The 17,500-nt window shown below is 45.3% G+C and overlaps 2 protein-coding genes and 5 non-coding genes across 14 annotated transcripts in view; 4 read left to right on the top strand and 3 right to left on the bottom strand.

Annotated features, from left to right (window-relative positions):
• The window catches only part of c5 (complement component 5), a 19,748-nt gene extending 18,195 nt beyond the window's left edge, over positions 1–1,553 (top strand). The window contains exons 39-42 of the mRNA XM_076731958.1: positions 430–519; positions 646–738; positions 1,159–1,297; positions 1,393–1,553. Of these exons, the coding sequence (XP_076588073.1) occupies positions 430–519; positions 646–738; positions 1,159–1,297; positions 1,393–1,534 (464 nt within the window). The 3' untranslated portion in view covers positions 1,535–1,553. The remainder of the gene's footprint in view (positions 1–429; positions 520–645; positions 739–1,158; positions 1,298–1,392) is intronic.
• A 1,807-nt stretch (positions 1,554–3,360) lies between these two features.
• The window catches only part of cntrl (centriolin), a 34,615-nt gene continuing 20,475 nt past the window's right edge, over positions 3,361–17,500 (top strand). For 3 of the 8 annotated variants that reach the window (XM_076731951.1, XM_076731955.1, XM_076731949.1), the window contains exons 1-16: positions 3,361–3,584; positions 4,525–4,600; positions 4,679–4,788; positions 4,942–5,072; positions 5,347–5,488; positions 5,865–6,051; positions 6,164–6,357; positions 7,454–7,492; positions 7,942–8,061; positions 8,975–9,173; positions 12,374–12,462; positions 13,350–13,535; positions 16,213–16,366; positions 16,461–16,549; positions 16,681–16,803; positions 16,892–17,047. In XM_076731951.1, coding sequence (XP_076588066.1) covers positions 4,549–4,600; positions 4,679–4,788; positions 4,942–5,072; positions 5,347–5,488; positions 5,865–6,051; positions 6,164–6,357; positions 7,454–7,492; positions 7,942–8,061; positions 8,975–9,173; positions 12,374–12,462; positions 13,350–13,535; positions 16,213–16,366; positions 16,461–16,549; positions 16,681–16,803; positions 16,892–17,047 — 1,971 coding nt within the window. In that variant the 5' untranslated portion in view covers positions 3,361–3,584; positions 4,525–4,548. Of the gene's footprint in view, positions 3,585–4,524; positions 4,601–4,678; positions 4,789–4,941; positions 5,073–5,346; positions 5,489–5,864; positions 6,052–6,163; positions 6,358–7,453; positions 7,493–7,941; positions 8,062–8,974; positions 9,174–12,373; positions 12,463–13,349; positions 13,536–16,212; positions 16,367–16,460; positions 16,550–16,680; positions 16,804–16,891; positions 17,048–17,500 lie in introns of those variants that run through there. The other 5 variants (XM_076731952.1, XM_076731950.1, XM_076731954.1 and 2 more) reach the window with 5 other exon arrangements.
• trnas-gcu (transfer RNA serine (anticodon GCU)) lies at positions 9,791–9,872 on the bottom strand. The gene has a single exon. It is a non-coding gene; the product is annotated as a tRNA-Ser (tRNA).
• On the top strand, positions 9,979–10,051 carry trnaa-agc (transfer RNA alanine (anticodon AGC)). Its single transcript has one exon. It is a non-coding gene; the product is annotated as a tRNA-Ala (tRNA).
• Positions 10,587–10,668, bottom strand: trnas-gcu (transfer RNA serine (anticodon GCU)). Its single transcript has one exon. It is a non-coding gene; the product is annotated as a tRNA-Ser (tRNA).
• Positions 10,775–10,847, top strand: trnaa-agc (transfer RNA alanine (anticodon AGC)). The gene has a single exon. It is a non-coding gene; the product is annotated as a tRNA-Ala (tRNA).
• On the bottom strand, positions 13,921–13,993 carry trnaa-agc (transfer RNA alanine (anticodon AGC)). The gene has a single exon. It is a non-coding gene; the product is annotated as a tRNA-Ala (tRNA).

Genomic DNA, 17,500 nt, shown 5'->3' with positions numbered 1-17,500 from the left:
ATCGCAACCAAATTTGGAAATATTGTACACACAGACAGATTACACAAGTGTGCAACATGTCATACAACTCTACCCACAGGGGGCGCTACAGTAACATCATAACATGTTTCTACACAGCACCAACAGCCCCACCTTGTGGCCATTAGTGAAACACCACCATGCTACTTATTAGCTGCTGTTTCTCTGTGATATCACATTTTATAACCAAACTCAGCCGCGTGGTGCAGATGGGGGTGCTGAACAGGTGTGTAGCATTTGTTACAGTTTCACCTGCAGGAGGTGCTAAGAGGTTTGAGTGGATGTGATTTTCATGCCTTCTCCTCTTGTGTACTTTGTGTTGAACAGTTTTGATATTGTAGTTGTGCTGTTCATGTTTGTTGTTGTCCCACATCATATGTTGTTGTTGTTGTTGTTGTTGTTGTTGTTTAGCTGCGTGCGCTGCCTACAGAGGAACCGTTGATGCGACTCTGACAGCAGCCAAACGTACCGATGAGACCTGCCAGCCACACATCAAATACGGTGGGAAAGAGATTTGCTGTGAAGGAGAAGTGAATTTAGCCTGAACACCAACCATTTTACAAGCCGACAATTCAGTCCACGTCTCAGATCCGCGGTGTCCTCTGTGCTCTGTCTGTCTTCCTGCAGCCTACAAGGTGACGGTGAAGTCCTCAGAAGCAGAGGGAGACTTCATGACCTACACAGCCACCGTAGTTGAAGTCCTGAAGAACACAGACAAAGGTGAAACAGCTGAGTCTTCAGTCGGTGGTCCTGTCACGCCGTGTCTGATTGGACGTCACACCTTTCCTTGACTGTCAAGGTGTCCTTAAACGTCCTGGAGAACAACATGTGATTCAACCATGTTCACTGATGCTCTCTCGGCCAGAGAGAGAGACTCTGAGTTCCACAGCTGAATGTCAACGACCGTCAAGTTTTTTTTTCCACACACGATCGTTCACATTTACTGAAGTAACATTTTCAGTGCAGGACTGAAACTTGCAACAGAGTATTTGTATTAGTACTGCAGTAACTGCACGTTACTTCATGTTACTTATTTTTATGTCACGTTTAAGAAGTGTCCCATCATGTCACATGTCGCCTTGATCACATGGTGTCTTTGTCTCGTGTCTCCTGATGTTCACAGTTTCTCCTCTTTTGCAGAGTTTGAAGCGGTGAGTTCAGGGACAGAGGTGGACTTGGTGAAGAAGGTCACCTGCAGCGCTGTTGACATCCAGAACAGCAAACAGTACCTGGTGATGGGCGCCAGCGGGGCAGAGGTCACGCTCAGCCACGGCTTCAAGTCAGCGTCTCTTACCTGAATCTCACCTGTCAGTCTTCCTCTGCCTCCTGCGGTCTGACGGCACTCTGACCTGCTGCCCTGGTTTTGTCTTGCAGGTATCGACTTCCTCTGGACTCAGAGGCGCTGGTGGAGCTGTGGCCAACAGACTGTAGTTCTCCTGAGTGTCTGGACTACATTTCCCACCTGGAGGACTTTGCTCTGGACCTGCAGTTAGCCAGCTGCCCAGACTCCTCATGAGTCAGCAGACCAGGTTTAATACTGAGGAGGAGGAGGAGGAGGAGGAGGAGGAGGAGGAGGAGGAGAACTGTGAGGAGAACGAGGACGAAGACAAACACAGAAAACCTGCGTCCTCGACCCAGAGAGTGTTATTAGACAGGAAATGCTGTCAGCTCACATTTCATGTAAACGGATTTTATTGTTTCTTCATTTCATAATCTTCCAATAAAGTTAATCCAACACGCCGTGTGGTCTCTGCTTGTTGCTGTGGTAACACAGGGCTAACTGGATAATTAAATCCTGCTTTCTATGCACCTGTCAGGTGGAAAACAGGCTGCTGCTTCACTCTGCAGTGGAAAATAACATTTACTCAAGTACTGCGCTGAACAGCCATTTTGAGGTAGTGTTGGCAGTATTTCCAGTTTATGCTACTTCATACTTCTACTCCACCATGTTTCTAGTAAATTATTTCACCTTTTAAAACTGGCTCCAACTCAACAGGCTCCAACATTAACAAGCTGCTTTATGAGAGCATCAGTCAGGATCAGTGTCCTGTGTGAAGTGTTACTTCAGTAAAAGTACAATCAGTAAAATGTACTTCAAGTATTAAAAGTACTGAGGTGCAGTAAAGTGTCCCTTGTGTCTGTTGTCCTCTTGTCTCCGGTCTCTTTAGATCATTGTGTCTCTGTGTCTGTTGTCCTCTTGTCTCTGGTCTCTTTAGATCATTGTGTCTCTGTGTCTGTTGTCCTCTTGTCTCTGGTCTCTTTAGATCATTGTGTCCTCTGTGTCTGTTGTCCTCTTGTCTCTGGTCTCTTTAGATCATTGTGTCCTCTGTGTCTGTTGTCCTCTTGTCTCTGGTCTCTTTAGATCATTGTGTCTCTGTGTCTGTTGTCCTCTTGTCTCTGGTCTCTTTAGATCATTGTGTCTCTGTGTCTGTTGTCCTCTTGTCTCTGGTCTCTTTAGATCATTGTGTCTCTGTGTCTGTTGTCCTCTTGTCTCTGGTCTCTTTAGATCATTGTGTCTCTGTGTCTGTTGTCCTCTTGTCTCTGGTCTCTTTAGATCATTGTGTCCTCTGTGTCTGTTGTCCTCTTGTCTCCGGTCTCTTTAGATCATTGTGTCTCTGTGTCTGTTGTCCTCTTGTCTCTGGTCTCTTTAGATCATTGTGTCCTCTGTGTCTGTTGTCCTCTTGTCTCCGGTCTCTTTAGATCATTGTGTCTCTGTGTCTGTTGTCCTCTTGTCTCTGGTCTCTTTAGATCATTGTGTCTCTGTGTCTGTTGTCCTCTTGTCTCTGGTCTCTTTAGATCATTGTGTCCTCTGTGTCTGTTGTCCTCTTGTCTCTGGTCTCTTTAGATCATTGTGTCTCTGTGTCTGTTGTCCTCTTGTCTCTGGTCTCTTTAGATCATTGTGTCTCTGTGTCTGTTGTCCTCTTGTCTCTGGTCTCTTTAGATCATTGTGTCCTCTGTGTCTGTTGTCCTCTTGTCTCTGGTCTCTTTAGATCATTGTGTCTCTGTGTCTGTTGTCCTCTTGTCTCTGGTCTCTGTAGATCATTGTGTCTCCTCATTCATGTCTCAGCAGGATGTTCCTGTTGGAGTTGGTTGAGGTGGAGTTCATTTTAACTCAAACTAATGATTCTTTTCATTCTGGATCAATCTGCTGATCATTTTCTCCATCGACTGATCATCCAAAGCTTCACATTATTACAAACACATTCAGATCATTGAGATCATTGAGAAGAATAGCAGCAAATCAAACATCGGAGAAGATCAAACGCTAAATAAGAACATGAAACGGAGAAATACGAGTTTACAAGGAGACCGTGAAGGCAACATCCACCTGCAGCTCGAGCTCTCAGGACGCAGCCGCTCCGGGCGGTTTTCTCTGTAAACTGGTCGTTTTTTCTGTCCCGTCGGGCTGTGAAACAAACGCACGTCGTGTTTCGAAGTGAAACATTCTTTTGCTCGAAGTAGTCGACATGGCTAACGCTAACGCTAACACTACACCGGCTCCATAATCTGCGGGTTCCCATGGAGACGCAGGATTAACTGACCCAACCTGCCTAAGGTTAGCACAGGTAACGTTAAAGTTAGCGGTAACCGTCAGCCCGTCTAGGTCGTCAGGTCCATGTCTGTAGTTTGATCTGTGTTTGTGGAGGAGCTGACTGTTAACTGACTGTTAGCTAACTGGATTCAAAGTTACCGCGAGCTGGAGCGCTGTGGAGCTTTGTTTCTATGGTGACCAAATGACTTTACTGGCACGCTAACCAGGCTAAAGCTAATTATCTGCTAGCGTTACCAACTAACCAAGGTACGCTCAAAACAACAGGACAGCGGTCTTCAGTCAGTCAGTGTGAGGGAATCGGACCAGTCTGCCCAGTAAGACGGTTAACTGGTTATTTATTGTCGTTATTTTTTGCAGGTTAACTCTCTAAAACTTAGTTAAGTTTGCTAACCGCTAACTAGCTCGCCTTAATTAGCGGCTAACCGCACCAGACAGTTTTCTGTCATGAAGATACGAGCTGACACGAAATAAATAATCACGTAAATAAACAGAGGCAGCTCCTTCCGCTCACAGCAACACGTTTTATGTCTCTTTCATTTCGGCAGGTTTTATTTCAAGAGGCTCTGTTTTCAAAATTCCGGCTTTCCATTAAATTTCCCCCAAAGACCTTTTTAGTTTATAATGATCCAGTTATATTCAGGTCAAACATCAGCCAATCAGAATGAAGATAACGTGCCATAAACACGAGCTGTTTGAGTTTTCGGATCAGAGTTATTTTGTCTTATTATTTCAAATAATATTGAACAGTTAAGTTCCCCATAGACCAGATCCCATTAGGTTATGATAGATGTCACAAAGATGGCTGCACAGCACCTGTCTGTCTGTCTGTCTGTCTGTCTGTGTGTCTGTCCTCCCACCAGTCTCACCATCCTCTCCATACACACTGTATCACCCTTCTCACCGCCTGTCTATCTCCATGTTTTCTTTTTTTTCTTCCTCTCATCTGTCCTCAGACTGTCCAGCTGTCTGCTCCAGAGATGGAGGTGCAGAGGAAGGCAGGAGGTGCAGACTCTTGGGGGAACAGAGGAGGTAGAGGAGGAAAAGCCACAGCCTTGAATCCCATCGCTCATGTCTGTTCTGTAATGGGTGGTCCTCCTCTCCTGTCAGGTATCAGGTACATGACAGAGGAGCTGCTGTTGAAGCTGACTGGTTGTCCGTCTCTGGCTCTGATTCGATCCCTGAATCTGTCATCTTCACCTGGAGACAAGCGTTTCAAGGTCAGAACAAACTGATACTGAAGTACCACAGCCCATCCAGTACTTACTGCTGTCATTACTGCTAATACTATTACACATTACTAATACTCTTATGCTGCCACCTCTAGAACTGGTACTTCTACTGCTAATTCTACTTCTGGTTGACTTCTTCAGTTCATTGAGAACCTCCATAGCTGCCAACATCTGGAGATTTTAAAACTGAACCACAACACGATCCAGAAGATGGAGAAACTGAACACTCTGACACAGCTGAGAGAGCTGCAGCTGGCCCACAACAACATCCAGTGAGGCTCGCACATGCCACCCTTCACACGCTCACCCTAAGACTATATTATATTCAGCTTGCTGTTGTTCAGCCGGTCATCTACGGTACGATGTGTCAGGATCTGTGTGGCTCATCACCTCGACAAAACATTCAAACAAACTGTCTGCTGCTGACAGAAAAGCTGTTCATTTAGTCTCCAAACATTGTGCATGTATGTACGAGGAAACATGTCATGTGTAACTGTTGCTGCTGTGTGTGTGCGTGCGTGCGTGTGCGCGTGTGCTCGTGCGTAGGACGATCGAAGGACTGGAGCTCATGTCCAGGCTGCAGCATCTGAACCTGTCCTACAACAGGATCGACCATGTTCCCGTGTGGCTCGGAAAGAAACTGCAGTCACTGCACACACTTCACCTGCAACACAACCTCATCACCTCTGTGAGCACGTGTGTGTGTGTGTGCGTGTGTGTGCATTCAGAGGAAAGGTTTAAACTGAGTAGGGCTGCTGTAATGAGCATTTTGAAAGACAACCTGTCCGATCACAGCGGGTGATTGATCGATCACCTGACACCTCTCACCTGGTCACCGCTGTAGTCACCAGGTGATGGTGTAAACAGTCAACCCACCCATTGAATATGTTTCTCAGAGTCCAAGTCTGACATCTTCAAATGTTTTGTTTTGTCCAAAACCCGAAGATGTTTACTGTCATTTAAACCAGAGAATAACAGAAAGTCTGAGCCAGAGAAAAGTTGTATTTCTGTTTGATAAACGACCTCACTCATCTCTGGATCTCTGCGTTCGTGTCTGCTTGCAGCTGTACGAGGTGTCCAGACTGCGTTCTCTGAGCAGCCTATCAGAGCTTTCCGTGTCAGGAAACCCTGTCTGCTCACTGCAGCACTCACGCCTCTTCCTGCTCTACCACCTCAGGAATCTGGACAGGCTGGACGACCTGCCAGTCACCCAGGAGGAGAGAGGACACGCCCACCAGCGCTTCAGCGACGGTACGTCATTTCATATTGAACAAACACACATGAAAATCTCTGACGTGGCAGTGGAGCAGCGCCTTGATTGACACACACAAGCACTGTCGTTTTCATTGTTGTTTGTGTTCAGAGGAGCTGGAGCGTCTGCAGCGGGAGGCGGATAGCAGCCAATCAGAGCTGAGCAAGCTGCAGAGGGAGCAGCAGGTCGCAGTGACTCGACTCCACCAGCAGGAGGAGAACAACCGAACGCTGACGGCTCAGACAGAAACACAACGACACGCACACACACTGCTGGAGCAGGAGCTCCACACCAAGAGTCAGCTGGTAGGACATGCACACACACACGCATATAGTATGTATGCGTGTGTGTAACTGTGTCTTTGACCCAGTCGTGGGACAGACTGACATCCTGAGAGGAAACGTGTTTGACCTTTGACCCCTCAAACCCTCCTGTCTGTCTCTCTTTTTCGTCTGTGTTGTTTCCTGCAGCTGTTCTCCACAGCTGTCCTGCTTTCTTCTTCTTCTTCTTCTCCTTCAGTCACTTCCTCTCTGCTGAAGGTAGACTCACAAACACTGTTCACTGTGGAACCGGACATAAAAAAGTTTAGATTTACCGACTGAAAACCTCGTAGATGTCAGCTCATGCTCCTGCCTGCCTCCACCCAGACTTTCTTTAAGTAACAGCACCACTGTGAGCGAGGGCCAGTTTATCTGTACACTGTGACATCATTCATGTCCTGATAACTAAACTGAGAAAACATTCGTAAATTAAATAAACAGAAATGTGTTTTTTGGTCTCTTCAGCAAATGAAATGCCTGAAATTTAAAGCACTTGAACAAAATCCTGTGACTCCAGTATGACCATCAATCAGTCACGCTCAGTGACTTGCAAAATTTCCCACAATGGTCTGATCCATTTTTAGAGGGAGAGAAGAGGGAAGTTTACACCTCACTAGCAGGTGAAACACAGGAGTTGTCTTAGTGGACATTGAAGACTTAACACCATCCTCCAGTGCGTCAGTGTGTCCCTTCCATACAGTATTTAGTCTTGTTGGAGACAGATTAAACAGAGTTTAGAGATATCCTGACTTTCAGTCTCTAGTGTGGGTTAAAATCAATCATCCTACTGCTTATTTTTCAATAAATTCAGCTCTGTAGCAGAATGTAGCCTCAGTTGTACAAGTACTGAGTTCAGGAGTCCAACCTGCACCACTGCAAACCCACACCCTGTGTACAGTTTTGGAGGAGAAACACTGAGCTGCTTCATGTTGTTTGACCTTTTTTTTCACCTTTAAATATGTTGACTCTGAATACTGTCAGAATTGCACCTCAGGTTGTTTCATGACGGCCGCTGTCCTCTCTCCTGCTCTCACTGTGGCTTGTTCTTCTTGTTCTCTGTCGTCTGTCTCTGGACTTCCAGCCTTGTCCTCCTGTTTCTCTCCTGAGCGTGGTCTATCAGGTACTCTGACATCACATTAACATCCAATCTCCCATCATCCTTAGCTCCCTCAGACCCTCAGACTGCTGCCCTTTGTGATCCCAGGTAGCTTCACGCGGAGAGGTGTGTGTGTGTGTGTGTGTGTGTGTGTGTGTGAGAGAAACTGTCAGCCATCTTTAATGTGTTTTGACCTGCAGTGTTCAGCATGTCTGCAGCAGCTCGTGGAAATGATCAATTCTGAAAGTATGCTCACTACTGAAGTGAACAATGTTGTCAGCTATTGAACGTGACCTTCATTAGACATAACAGAGCTGAATGTCTGATGTTTCTACTTCATCTTCTGTCTACCGCGTCTGAATTTGGCATTGCGTCCTGTTTGTTGTGTGTTTTGTAAGGTTTCTCTGGTTAATTCAAACATGAGACTCCCTGCAGCCGTTTGACAGTAAAAGCTTTTTTCTGTGTGTCTTCAGTTGGAGAAGACAACAGCTGAGTTGACCGGAGCCTTTCAGAGACTTTATGAGCTGGAGCAGGAGTGGACGTTCTACAAGATAGATGCCAAATTCAGCCCTCTGCCCTCCTGCAGCGTACAGGTAACAATAACTCACACACACACACACACACACACACACACACACGCACACACACACTCTGGACTGTATGAAAACACAGCTGTGTGTCTTTATGGTCCAATGCTGTGTTTTTGACCAATACAGTATCTGAGTGGAGAAAGCCAGATAACAACACGTTGGATAATATTTTTTACATAAATATGTGACTTAAAAAATATTAGAACCTTAAAGTTCCCTTGAAGTTCTTAAAGAAATCAGACCGTTGAAAAATAAACGTCACACTGCCACCAAAACTGCTGCGACCTACCTGAACCCCTTTGGTGTCTTGTACGGTGGCTGAGAGAGCTCAATGCACTACAGCTTAAGAAAACACATGAAGCAGACAAGAAAACATCCTATTCAGAACTATCACAAATACTTGGAACACAACCAAATGGACGACTGTGCTGCGAATACACACAACACATTCAGATATGAATGGAGATATCTGTCATTAACGTGGCCTTTGCCTTTTCCTGTTACTAACCTGCTAATTCGTTGTGGAAGGTTACAGAAACGGTATGTTCAGTAACTTCAAAACTTACAAACCATTGCAACAATGTGTCCCAGCCAACTTCATCACCTTTTTGTGTCCCCTGGAAACATGTTCCTTGTCGTCTGTGCTACTTTTTGCAGCATGTTTGTCTGTTTGATTGTGTCATGTGTGTTTCCAAAAACACAACAGTTTAGGTCATCTGGAAGTGGTTTGAAACATGAACCTCCAGCGCAAAGGTCACCACCGTCTCTCTGATTCAGCTGAGGTGACGATGATTGATCAATCACTGCTCACTTTATTTGTTCTGAGACTTAATTGTGATTTGATCAAACAGCAACTTACCACTCAAGGATCTGACTTAAACTTGTCTTCAAGTGTTTACACTCTCTGTCTCATCAGGAAGTCGACACTGTGGACTCTGTGGCTGAGAGTCCGTACATCGGCAAGGCTCGACACATCAGGAGCACCATCACCTCCACTTCCCGAAACTCCTCCCCCTCCACCTCCTCGCTGCAGACCCAGGAGGCTGCAGACGTTCACACTGACAGGGAGTCGTCACACCCCTTGATGGAAGACTGCAGAATAGAGCAAAGTAGAGGTAAGGACAGAAAATTTTTGGCTTTAACAGCTCCTTTGGTGATCAGTGATGAGAGATAAGTTGATCTGCCAAAGGAGAAAGGTTAAAGATTTGACCTCAGATGAGTTACTACACAGCCAGTACAGGGGAGAGGAGGAGGGTTCAGGAGAGACACCTAAGTATCAAAGTGTAACTGTCCTCAATAAACTGTGACCTGGATCCAATGTTGTTCAGCAGACGGAGGGCTCACTTAACATGGAAGAGTTAACCCTTTCTTTTTATTTTGGACACTGACCTGTTGATTAACAGCCACACACTTTGTCAAAGCTACATATCTCTTGTTTGATAGAGATTAATAAAATGAGTCTTGTCTTGTCCTAAATATAATGACAGCCTCAGAGAGGCACTGTATGGCTGTTGGCTCTAAAAGAGTTATTACACAAAATGTAAACTGGAGTCTTGAGTATAAAGAGTAGAGATTCGAAGGGAATTTAGCTCAAACAGTTGAGTGCATGCTCAGCATGCCAGGAAATGGGGGATTCATTTTCACTTCACACGGTCTTTTTTGAGTACGTATTTAATGTAAGCAAGAGCATGGGAGCTTGTGTAAATAGGACAGATGAAAGATAAGGGAAATACGACGAAGATGGGATTCGAACCCACGCGTGCAGAGCACAATGGATTAGCAGTCCATCGCCTTAACCACTCGGCCACCTCGTCTCTGGCACAAGAAATTCCCAGTGACCACGCAGCACAGCGGCATCAAAGTAAGCAGGGTTGACTGACACTCTGCTTTCGTAGCAGTGCGAAATGGAAGCGTTTACATGGGGAATTAGCTCAAATGGTAGAGCGCTCGCTTAGCATGCGAGAGGTAGCGGGATCGATGCCCGCATTCTCCACGAGACTTTAGTTTCCCGTCTTGTGTGGGGACATAATGAATCATAATGTCATTACCTGGACGAACAGATTAGTGGGTCTGTGAATCAACTCAGACCGTTTTGTTGGCTGTTCATGTCACTCCCTGAAATGAAGGTATCAGTCTTACTTACGTTGGCCTCTGGTTTAAAGGTTGGCAAATGGCAAATCTCCGTTTCCCATCATAAATGACAATGGTAGTCATTAAACTTCCTCCACAATCCTGTTGGGCAGGGCCCTTGTATTCAGACTCTCTGCCCTTGGAGTCAATCCAGTGCTGGTCTTGGGTGACCTACACCACCCATTGTTCAGGTTATCCTGGTGTGTGGCAGCCAACACCACTGGCTGTTAGTCAGAATCCAGAGAGTTTTGGCACAGGGCCATAATAGTGCTAACTTTAAACAGAGGCACGGAAGTCGACCGCTTCTTCACACGAGGGGTCTTTTTTGAGTACGTATTTAATGTAAGCAAGAGCATGGGGGCTTGTGCAAATAGAACAGATGAAAGATAAGGGAAATACGACGAAGATGGGATTCGAACCCACGCGTGCAGAGCACAATGGATTAGCAGTCCATCGCCTTAACCACTCGGCCACCTCGTCTCTGGCACAAGAAGGTCCCAGTGACCACGCAGCACAGCGGCATCAAAGTAAGCAGGGTTGACTGACACTCTGCTTTCGTAGCAGTGCGAAATGGAAGCGTTTACATGGGGAATTAGCTCAAATGGTAGAGCGCTCGCTTAGCATGCGAGAGGTAGCGGGATCGATGCCCGCATTCTCCACGAGACTTTAGTTTCCCGTCTTGTGTGGGGACATAATGAATCATAATGTCATTAATTGGTATTATTTGCTCTCCATTACTTTATCCTAAATTCCTCTTCATGCATTTTGCCCGCGGAGTTGATCACTGTCATTCTAGACATGCAATTCCATTGATTGCACAATGTCACATTCCAGAGGTGTCACAGAAGCAGCTTTCTGCCATGCTCTGTGACTAATTCTCACTTCGTTTATTGTTGATGGATGATATGTCTAGAGCAGATCTAGTCCATGAAGTCAGATACAGGAATCCTGTCAATCCCTGTGCAGACTCCCGATCATATTTTAACAAGAAACACAATTAAAGCATATAATTACTAAACAATTTAACTCTTTAGTCTGCTTACCAGCTTGGTCTGTACCAGCTCTACATTGAAAGTGTCCTGAGACAACTTCTGTTGTGATTTGGCGCTATACAAATGAAATTGAATTGAATTGAATTACCATAGTAGAAGCACGAACATCAAGCAGAAATTACTAAATATGCAAAACCAGACGATTAAAATGTGTCCTCTTCTGAAACGATCCAAGTGGGGTTTGAAGCTGCCTGGAGGATGGAACACCACCGTGTCATGGCCAGAACACCATGCATCTCCACAGTCCTTTCACAACAAATTAACTTCTGTATTTACTTTGCCTTTAACAAAGATTTTTTTTTTTTCAACTAACCTTCCCAGGATGTTTGGAGAACCTAACGGTAACATTGGTTTTATGTCAGAAAAACCTGCTGTTTTAATATATGAACAACGTTAAATGGAAACATTCAAGTAATCCTCCTGGATCATTCAATTAACCTTCACAGAACATTCTGAGAACATAACAATAACATTGGTTTTAGATCAGAAAGACTTGCTGTTATAACATTTAGAGACCATTAAGGGGAAACGCTCCAGCAACCTTCACAGAACGTTCAACTAAACTTCCCAAAATGTTATGGCAATCTAACTGTAACATTGGTTTTACGTCAGAAAAACTTGCACTTTTAGCATCTGGAGAATGTTGTGATGTAACGTATAATCAACTGTCCATACTCAACAAATAATGTTCCCAGAACATTTTGGCAGCCAGATTTTGCTAGCTTTGAATGGATTAGCGGTTCATCGCCTTCAATCATCTTCTCTTATCGTGTCTTTGGTGTGTGGATTTTAAGGTGACCACTCAGGGTGTTTTCATAAAGCAAAGCTGAACCTGACTCAAGTTATGGTACAATCCAATGTCTAAACACTGACATGGGAATTAGGTCGAATGATCAATCCCTCACTTAGCATGCAAGCAAATTCACAGTCCATTGCCTTCACCACTGTTTCCTTTGTTTTACAGTCTGCGTAGTGATGAGGAGGCAAAGCAGAGCTACATGGTCGCCTTATTTACAGGAGAATTAGCTGCTTAAAAATGGACTCGACTTGAGTTTTGTATCGTTTGAGAGTAAGTCTGTGTGTGTGTGTGTGTGTGTGTGTGTGTGTGTGTGTGTGTGTGTGTGTGTGTGTAGCTGAGGCTGACCTGCAGTTTAGCCATCAGTCAGAGCGTCCGCCGGTAGCTGACCAGCCAGTGCCTGAGGAAACCAAAACACACAGACAGGTAATGGACACACATACAGACACATCAGTGTAACTCAGGCAGAGGTCTGATTTCAGAAGTCGTGGTGACATAATGAAGTGAAAAAAACAACAAAATCATTTCAAACAACTGAATGAGTATCAAATTACTCTAACGTTGTGTTCACTATCAAAGTCAAAGTACATCCCTGATTCCACAAAACGTGACACTGTGTAAACATAAATTCAGAATTTGAGAACTTACTAATCCTCTGTGACACAAAGTGACCTGAAATCAGCACAAAGTCAATATATTTAATGTTCCTCCTCATCAGCTTCATTGATTTCTGTAAATATCTGCTTATTGTGAATCTGATGCAGCAACATGTTTCACAGACTGGGAAAGATGTGGAACGCTCCAGAAACACCTGTTTGGAACATTCCACAGGTAAACAGGTGAGAGGATCATGATGGGTATGAAAGGGACATCCTGGGAAGGCTCAGTCGATCATAGAGGAAGGAGGACTTTTCCATCTCAGGTCATGTGCTGGTCAGGTGACTTCTTTGTGTGTATTTCTTGCCAGAGTTACACTGATACGTTTTGGTGATTGTTCTTATATTTGTGTTATTTGTGTTTTTAATAAACCTTTTAACATGATTGTATAAATGATATTACTTCAAGGGCTCAGAAACACTTCATAAAACCATAAACACAGTTTGAATCAGGGGTGTTAAAAAAGCTGGAAATGGCATGTAAACGTGTGCATGTTCACCCTACTGGGAAACATCGTGTCTGCCATTGATACCTGATTCTTCCTGATAGATATTGTTGTACAGACATTTTACTACAAACATCTCTGTGCTCCACTATCTTGTTTTAAATAAGTGAAGGTGACTCAGAGGAGCATATCAATATTTCTATGAACCCAGCAGGAGGCGCTGTGTTGGCTCCTCGGGAAACTGTCCGCTCTGGAGCACCTGAGAGACGAAGCTGCCGAGACACAAAGACAGATGGACAGACAGACAGAGCAGAGCAGAAAGACAGACAGAGAGACAGAAGAGCTGCAATCACAACTGCTGACGCCTAATCCCACAGACCCACAACCTGCTGAGGAGGTAACAGTCAACACGCTGGACAAACCAACTCAATGTTTTTCACTCAAAGAAAGAAAAAACTTTCTGTAAAACATTTGCTGAATTTACAAGGAGCACATTAGAAACAGGACTGACTGTCAGATGTCTTGTTATGAGCAGTTGAATGGTTTGTCCAGTTTAATGTTTCAAATGGTGCGAAACAATGAAAGTGATCCTGCTTGTTTCTGACTGTACAACACATCCGCTCACTGTTCTATGTGCATGTTCTACTTTGTACTTGTACTGAGTTTGTTCATAAGGTGCAGAGAACTGACCTCTTTAAGCTGGTTTGAGCTCTCCAGCAGAACTCAAACCAGATGTTTGAGTCTCTGCCCTCACATCAGACCACACTGGGTCAAAAGGCTTGTGGAGAATGCGGGCATCGATCCCGCTACCTCTCGCATGCTAAGCGAGCGCTCTACCATTTGAGCTAATTCCCCATTTCCTAACAGGAGCAGTCCACTGAAAGACCGCCTGTGGGAACTTTAGCACCATGTTCGTCCCTCTGGACACAGTTTAGATCTATATCCCTCTTCTCCAGTGATGGAAAGCTACTGAGTACATTGATTTATTCTCATTCAGTCATTTTCTGCTACTTTACTCCTTGATACTGCTTTAAGTATCTGATTGTCCTTCTCCTTCCCCCCTCTGTATGTTTCTTACAGTAGAAGGAAATATGTAACTCAGAATATGCAAAGTAGTAAAAATGGAAGCATAAAGTTTTCTCTTTAAACTCCAGAGGTCAGTATTTCAGGCTGCAGCTGACAGTTAGTGTCCTCAGAGTGTCTGAGTTTAGTTTCAGCTGCTTTTCCAGCCTGACAGGAGTAAAACCGTCAGTAAACACTGAACATTTGAGTGAAGTTTTGTGAACAGGAGTCCAGAGGCAGCACAGCTTGGTCTAAATGCTTCTGTTGCATGTTCTGTCTCTTTAAGACCCCTGAGTCCTCCCTCCAGGATCCCCCCTCTGAGGGGCGGGACTTTCCCAGCTATACCTTACTCCCATTGGACAGAAGATGACCTGTCACTCTGCAGCTGTCTCTCTGATTGGTGGTACACAGACTTCCTGTGTTGATTCAAAGAAAGGTGGAGAGAGGAGAGGAAGAGAAGTTTGTAACGGAGAGCAGCAGAGGAGAGGAGACAGAGATGGAGGAGTAAATGTTTTTTAGTACAGAGAGGAGGAGGAGGAGGTGAGACACTGTTTACTGTGAACTGAGTTACAGAAGAGGAGGTGGAGGGAGCACATGGAGGCTGTTAGCCAGCAGCTCTGTGTTGTGTCTGTGGTGGAGGACAGTGTGAAGTGACTGCTGTTAGTGATGGATGTTAATGTGTTTGTTTATGACCAAACTCTGCTGAACTACTGACACTCCCATCAGCCTCAGCTGCACTTTGTGTTTACTGCCAGTTAGCAAATGTTAGCGTGCAACAGCAAGCACATGGTAAATATTATACCAGCTAAATGTCAACATGTTAGCATGCTAATGTTAGCATTTAGCTCAGAGCACCACTGCACCATCCCACCACTGAATATCTTCTAATTTGGCACAAATGTCCTCTTGCACTTGAGGATGAGCTGGTTAGAATTGGGTGGTCAAAGGTCACTGTGACCTCACCAAAGACATGTTTGGCTATAACTCAAGAATTCATACACTAATTCTGACAAAATTAAAAAAAATGTCTCCTAGCATAAAATGAAGCAATGTCATTTTCTATCCAAAAGGTCAAAGGTCAGCTTCACAGTGACATCATGATGTTGTGCAGGAACTCTTTTCTGGCTGTTATTCGACCCCATAACTCAGGAACAGAAGTTCACATTGTGACCATATTTCACATTTCACAGTTAGACAAACCCTGTGTCCACCGCAGGACCAGGACGTTTAACCTCCTTCAGTCTGCTGGATTCTGCGTCTCCTCTGTACGCTGAAGTTTGTGCTTGACTGGAGGAAATCATTTCATTCACTGAGCTGCTCAAAGGCTAACGGCAGCTTCTGGAAACCTAAGGTGCAGTGTTTTCATGCATGTTACTCAGTGTGAATCAGTCAGTGCGCCTTCCATTACTGATGACTGGGTCTTCAAACGCTTCAAAAATGGACATGAATTTCAACATGATTATGTGAACTGTGAGTATTGTGGGAGTGGAATAATGTGTGTGTTTGAGTGGACTGCTCTGTGCTCAGACAGGGGAATTAGCTCAAATGGTCGAGCGCTCTCTCGGCATGCGAGAGGTCGTGAAACTGATGCCCTCATTCTCCACAAGATCTTTAAATCTTTCTTCTCTACGACTAAACGATTCACAGGTCGGCGTCAGTTCTCTGTAGCTGCAGCTGAGAAGTGAAATCTGGCTCAATAACACAACTTTGATGGCCGTTGATCCCGCTGCCTCTCACATGCTGAGCGAGCACTTTACCGTTTGAAGTAGCCCCACTGAAAACAGCTGAGTCATGCTTTCTGTCTGTCACTCCAACTGCTTGTCAAAGTCAGTTTTTCCTGCCGCTCCCTCCTGAATACTGACTGTACACGGAGCAGAGCGCTCTGCTCACCTGTAACGTCCGTGTCCATGTCCTGAGGAGGACTGACAGGACCCCACATCACTCTAATATTAGAAGGACAAGTAGCCAGTGTCCGGTGAACCTGCTCTGATTGGCTGGCGTCTCTCTCTCAGGACCATGTGACCGCCCCATTGTCCAGTTGCAGACGGCCGTTGGACAAGATGAGCGGGAAGAAGGACGGGCTGGAGGACCGCCTCAACGACATGCTGTCACGCATCGCCATGGAGACGCAGGAGATCAAAGAGCTGGAGCAACAGCTGACCGACGGTGAGGAGTCTCTCTCAAACTGGAGCCCTCGGATTGGCTAATCAGACGTCTGTGAAGATATTAAATATAACTCCTCCTCTTCCTCCTCCTCCAGGTCAGATTTTGGCTAACGAGGTTCTTCAGAGGGACTTAGAGGGAATCATCTGTGGACTTCAGGACTATCTGAGAGGACTCAGAGAGCAGGTAGAGACTCCGCCTGTTGGAGACAAGTGCCAGTGGTTACTGGGGAAACTGGGTAGGAGGTATATGTTAAGTGCGTGCGTGCGTGCATGAGCGTGCAGGTGTGATCCCTGTGACCTGTGTTTGTGTTTCAGGCTCGTCGTGCTCAGCAGCAGGTTCACAGTCTGCAGGCTGAAAATCACAGTCTGCAGCTCCACCTGGAGGACAGCCAGAGACATTGCAGACAGCTGGAGGACAGCGCGAGGACACAGAGACAGGTCAGTGCGTGTCTCACAGGGAAAAGGGCGAAGTTTGATATTTCACTGGTCAAGACGTGTCGCTGTCTGTCTGTCTGTGTGTCCTCAGGACATGTCCGTCCAGCAGGAGGAGCTGTCTGTGTTGCGGATAGAGGCCCAGGCTCTTAGAGACAGACAGGTGGAGAGCAGCAGACAGCAGGTGGAGCTGGAGGCGGAGCTCCAACACCTGAGGGAGGATTTAACCCGACAGATTACCCTGGGACAGGTAACAACGTGGAAATCAAAGAGTCTTAAATCACACCTGGATGTTATAATAATAATAATAATTACATAATGTTGGTATGTTAAAGTTAACCAGCAGTGGAAGAAGTATTCACATCCTTTACTTCAGTAAAAGTACTCACATCATGCTGTGAAAATACTCCACTACAAGTAAAAGTACTGCACTCAAACTCTGACTGAAGTAAAAGTATGTGAGTATTATTAAAGTCCTTGAAGTAACCTTGTGGTGTGTGAGTGAAGTGTTCCTGTCAGTGTGTTTCTCTCTGCTGTCTGTGGATTCATGTTCCTGCTGCATTCATGTGTTCATTGATGTTCCTGCTGTAGCACGGCCGTCCTGTGAGAACCTCGTATCTCAGAAAAACAGGCTTTTTTCAGCTCTGTGACGATGATTTTCAGCTGATCCAAGAGGCTTTTGAAAGAGTTTACTGAGCTGAAG

Source organism: Chaetodon auriga, chromosome 5, assembly GCF_051107435.1.
Source record: "Chaetodon auriga isolate fChaAug3 chromosome 5, fChaAug3.hap1, whole genome shotgun sequence".
NCBI lineage: Eukaryota > Metazoa > Chordata > Actinopteri > Chaetodontiformes > Chaetodontidae > Chaetodon > Chaetodon auriga.
The sequence above is the reverse complement of the archived record's forward strand: the minus strand, read 5'-3'. Positions and strand labels throughout refer to the sequence as shown.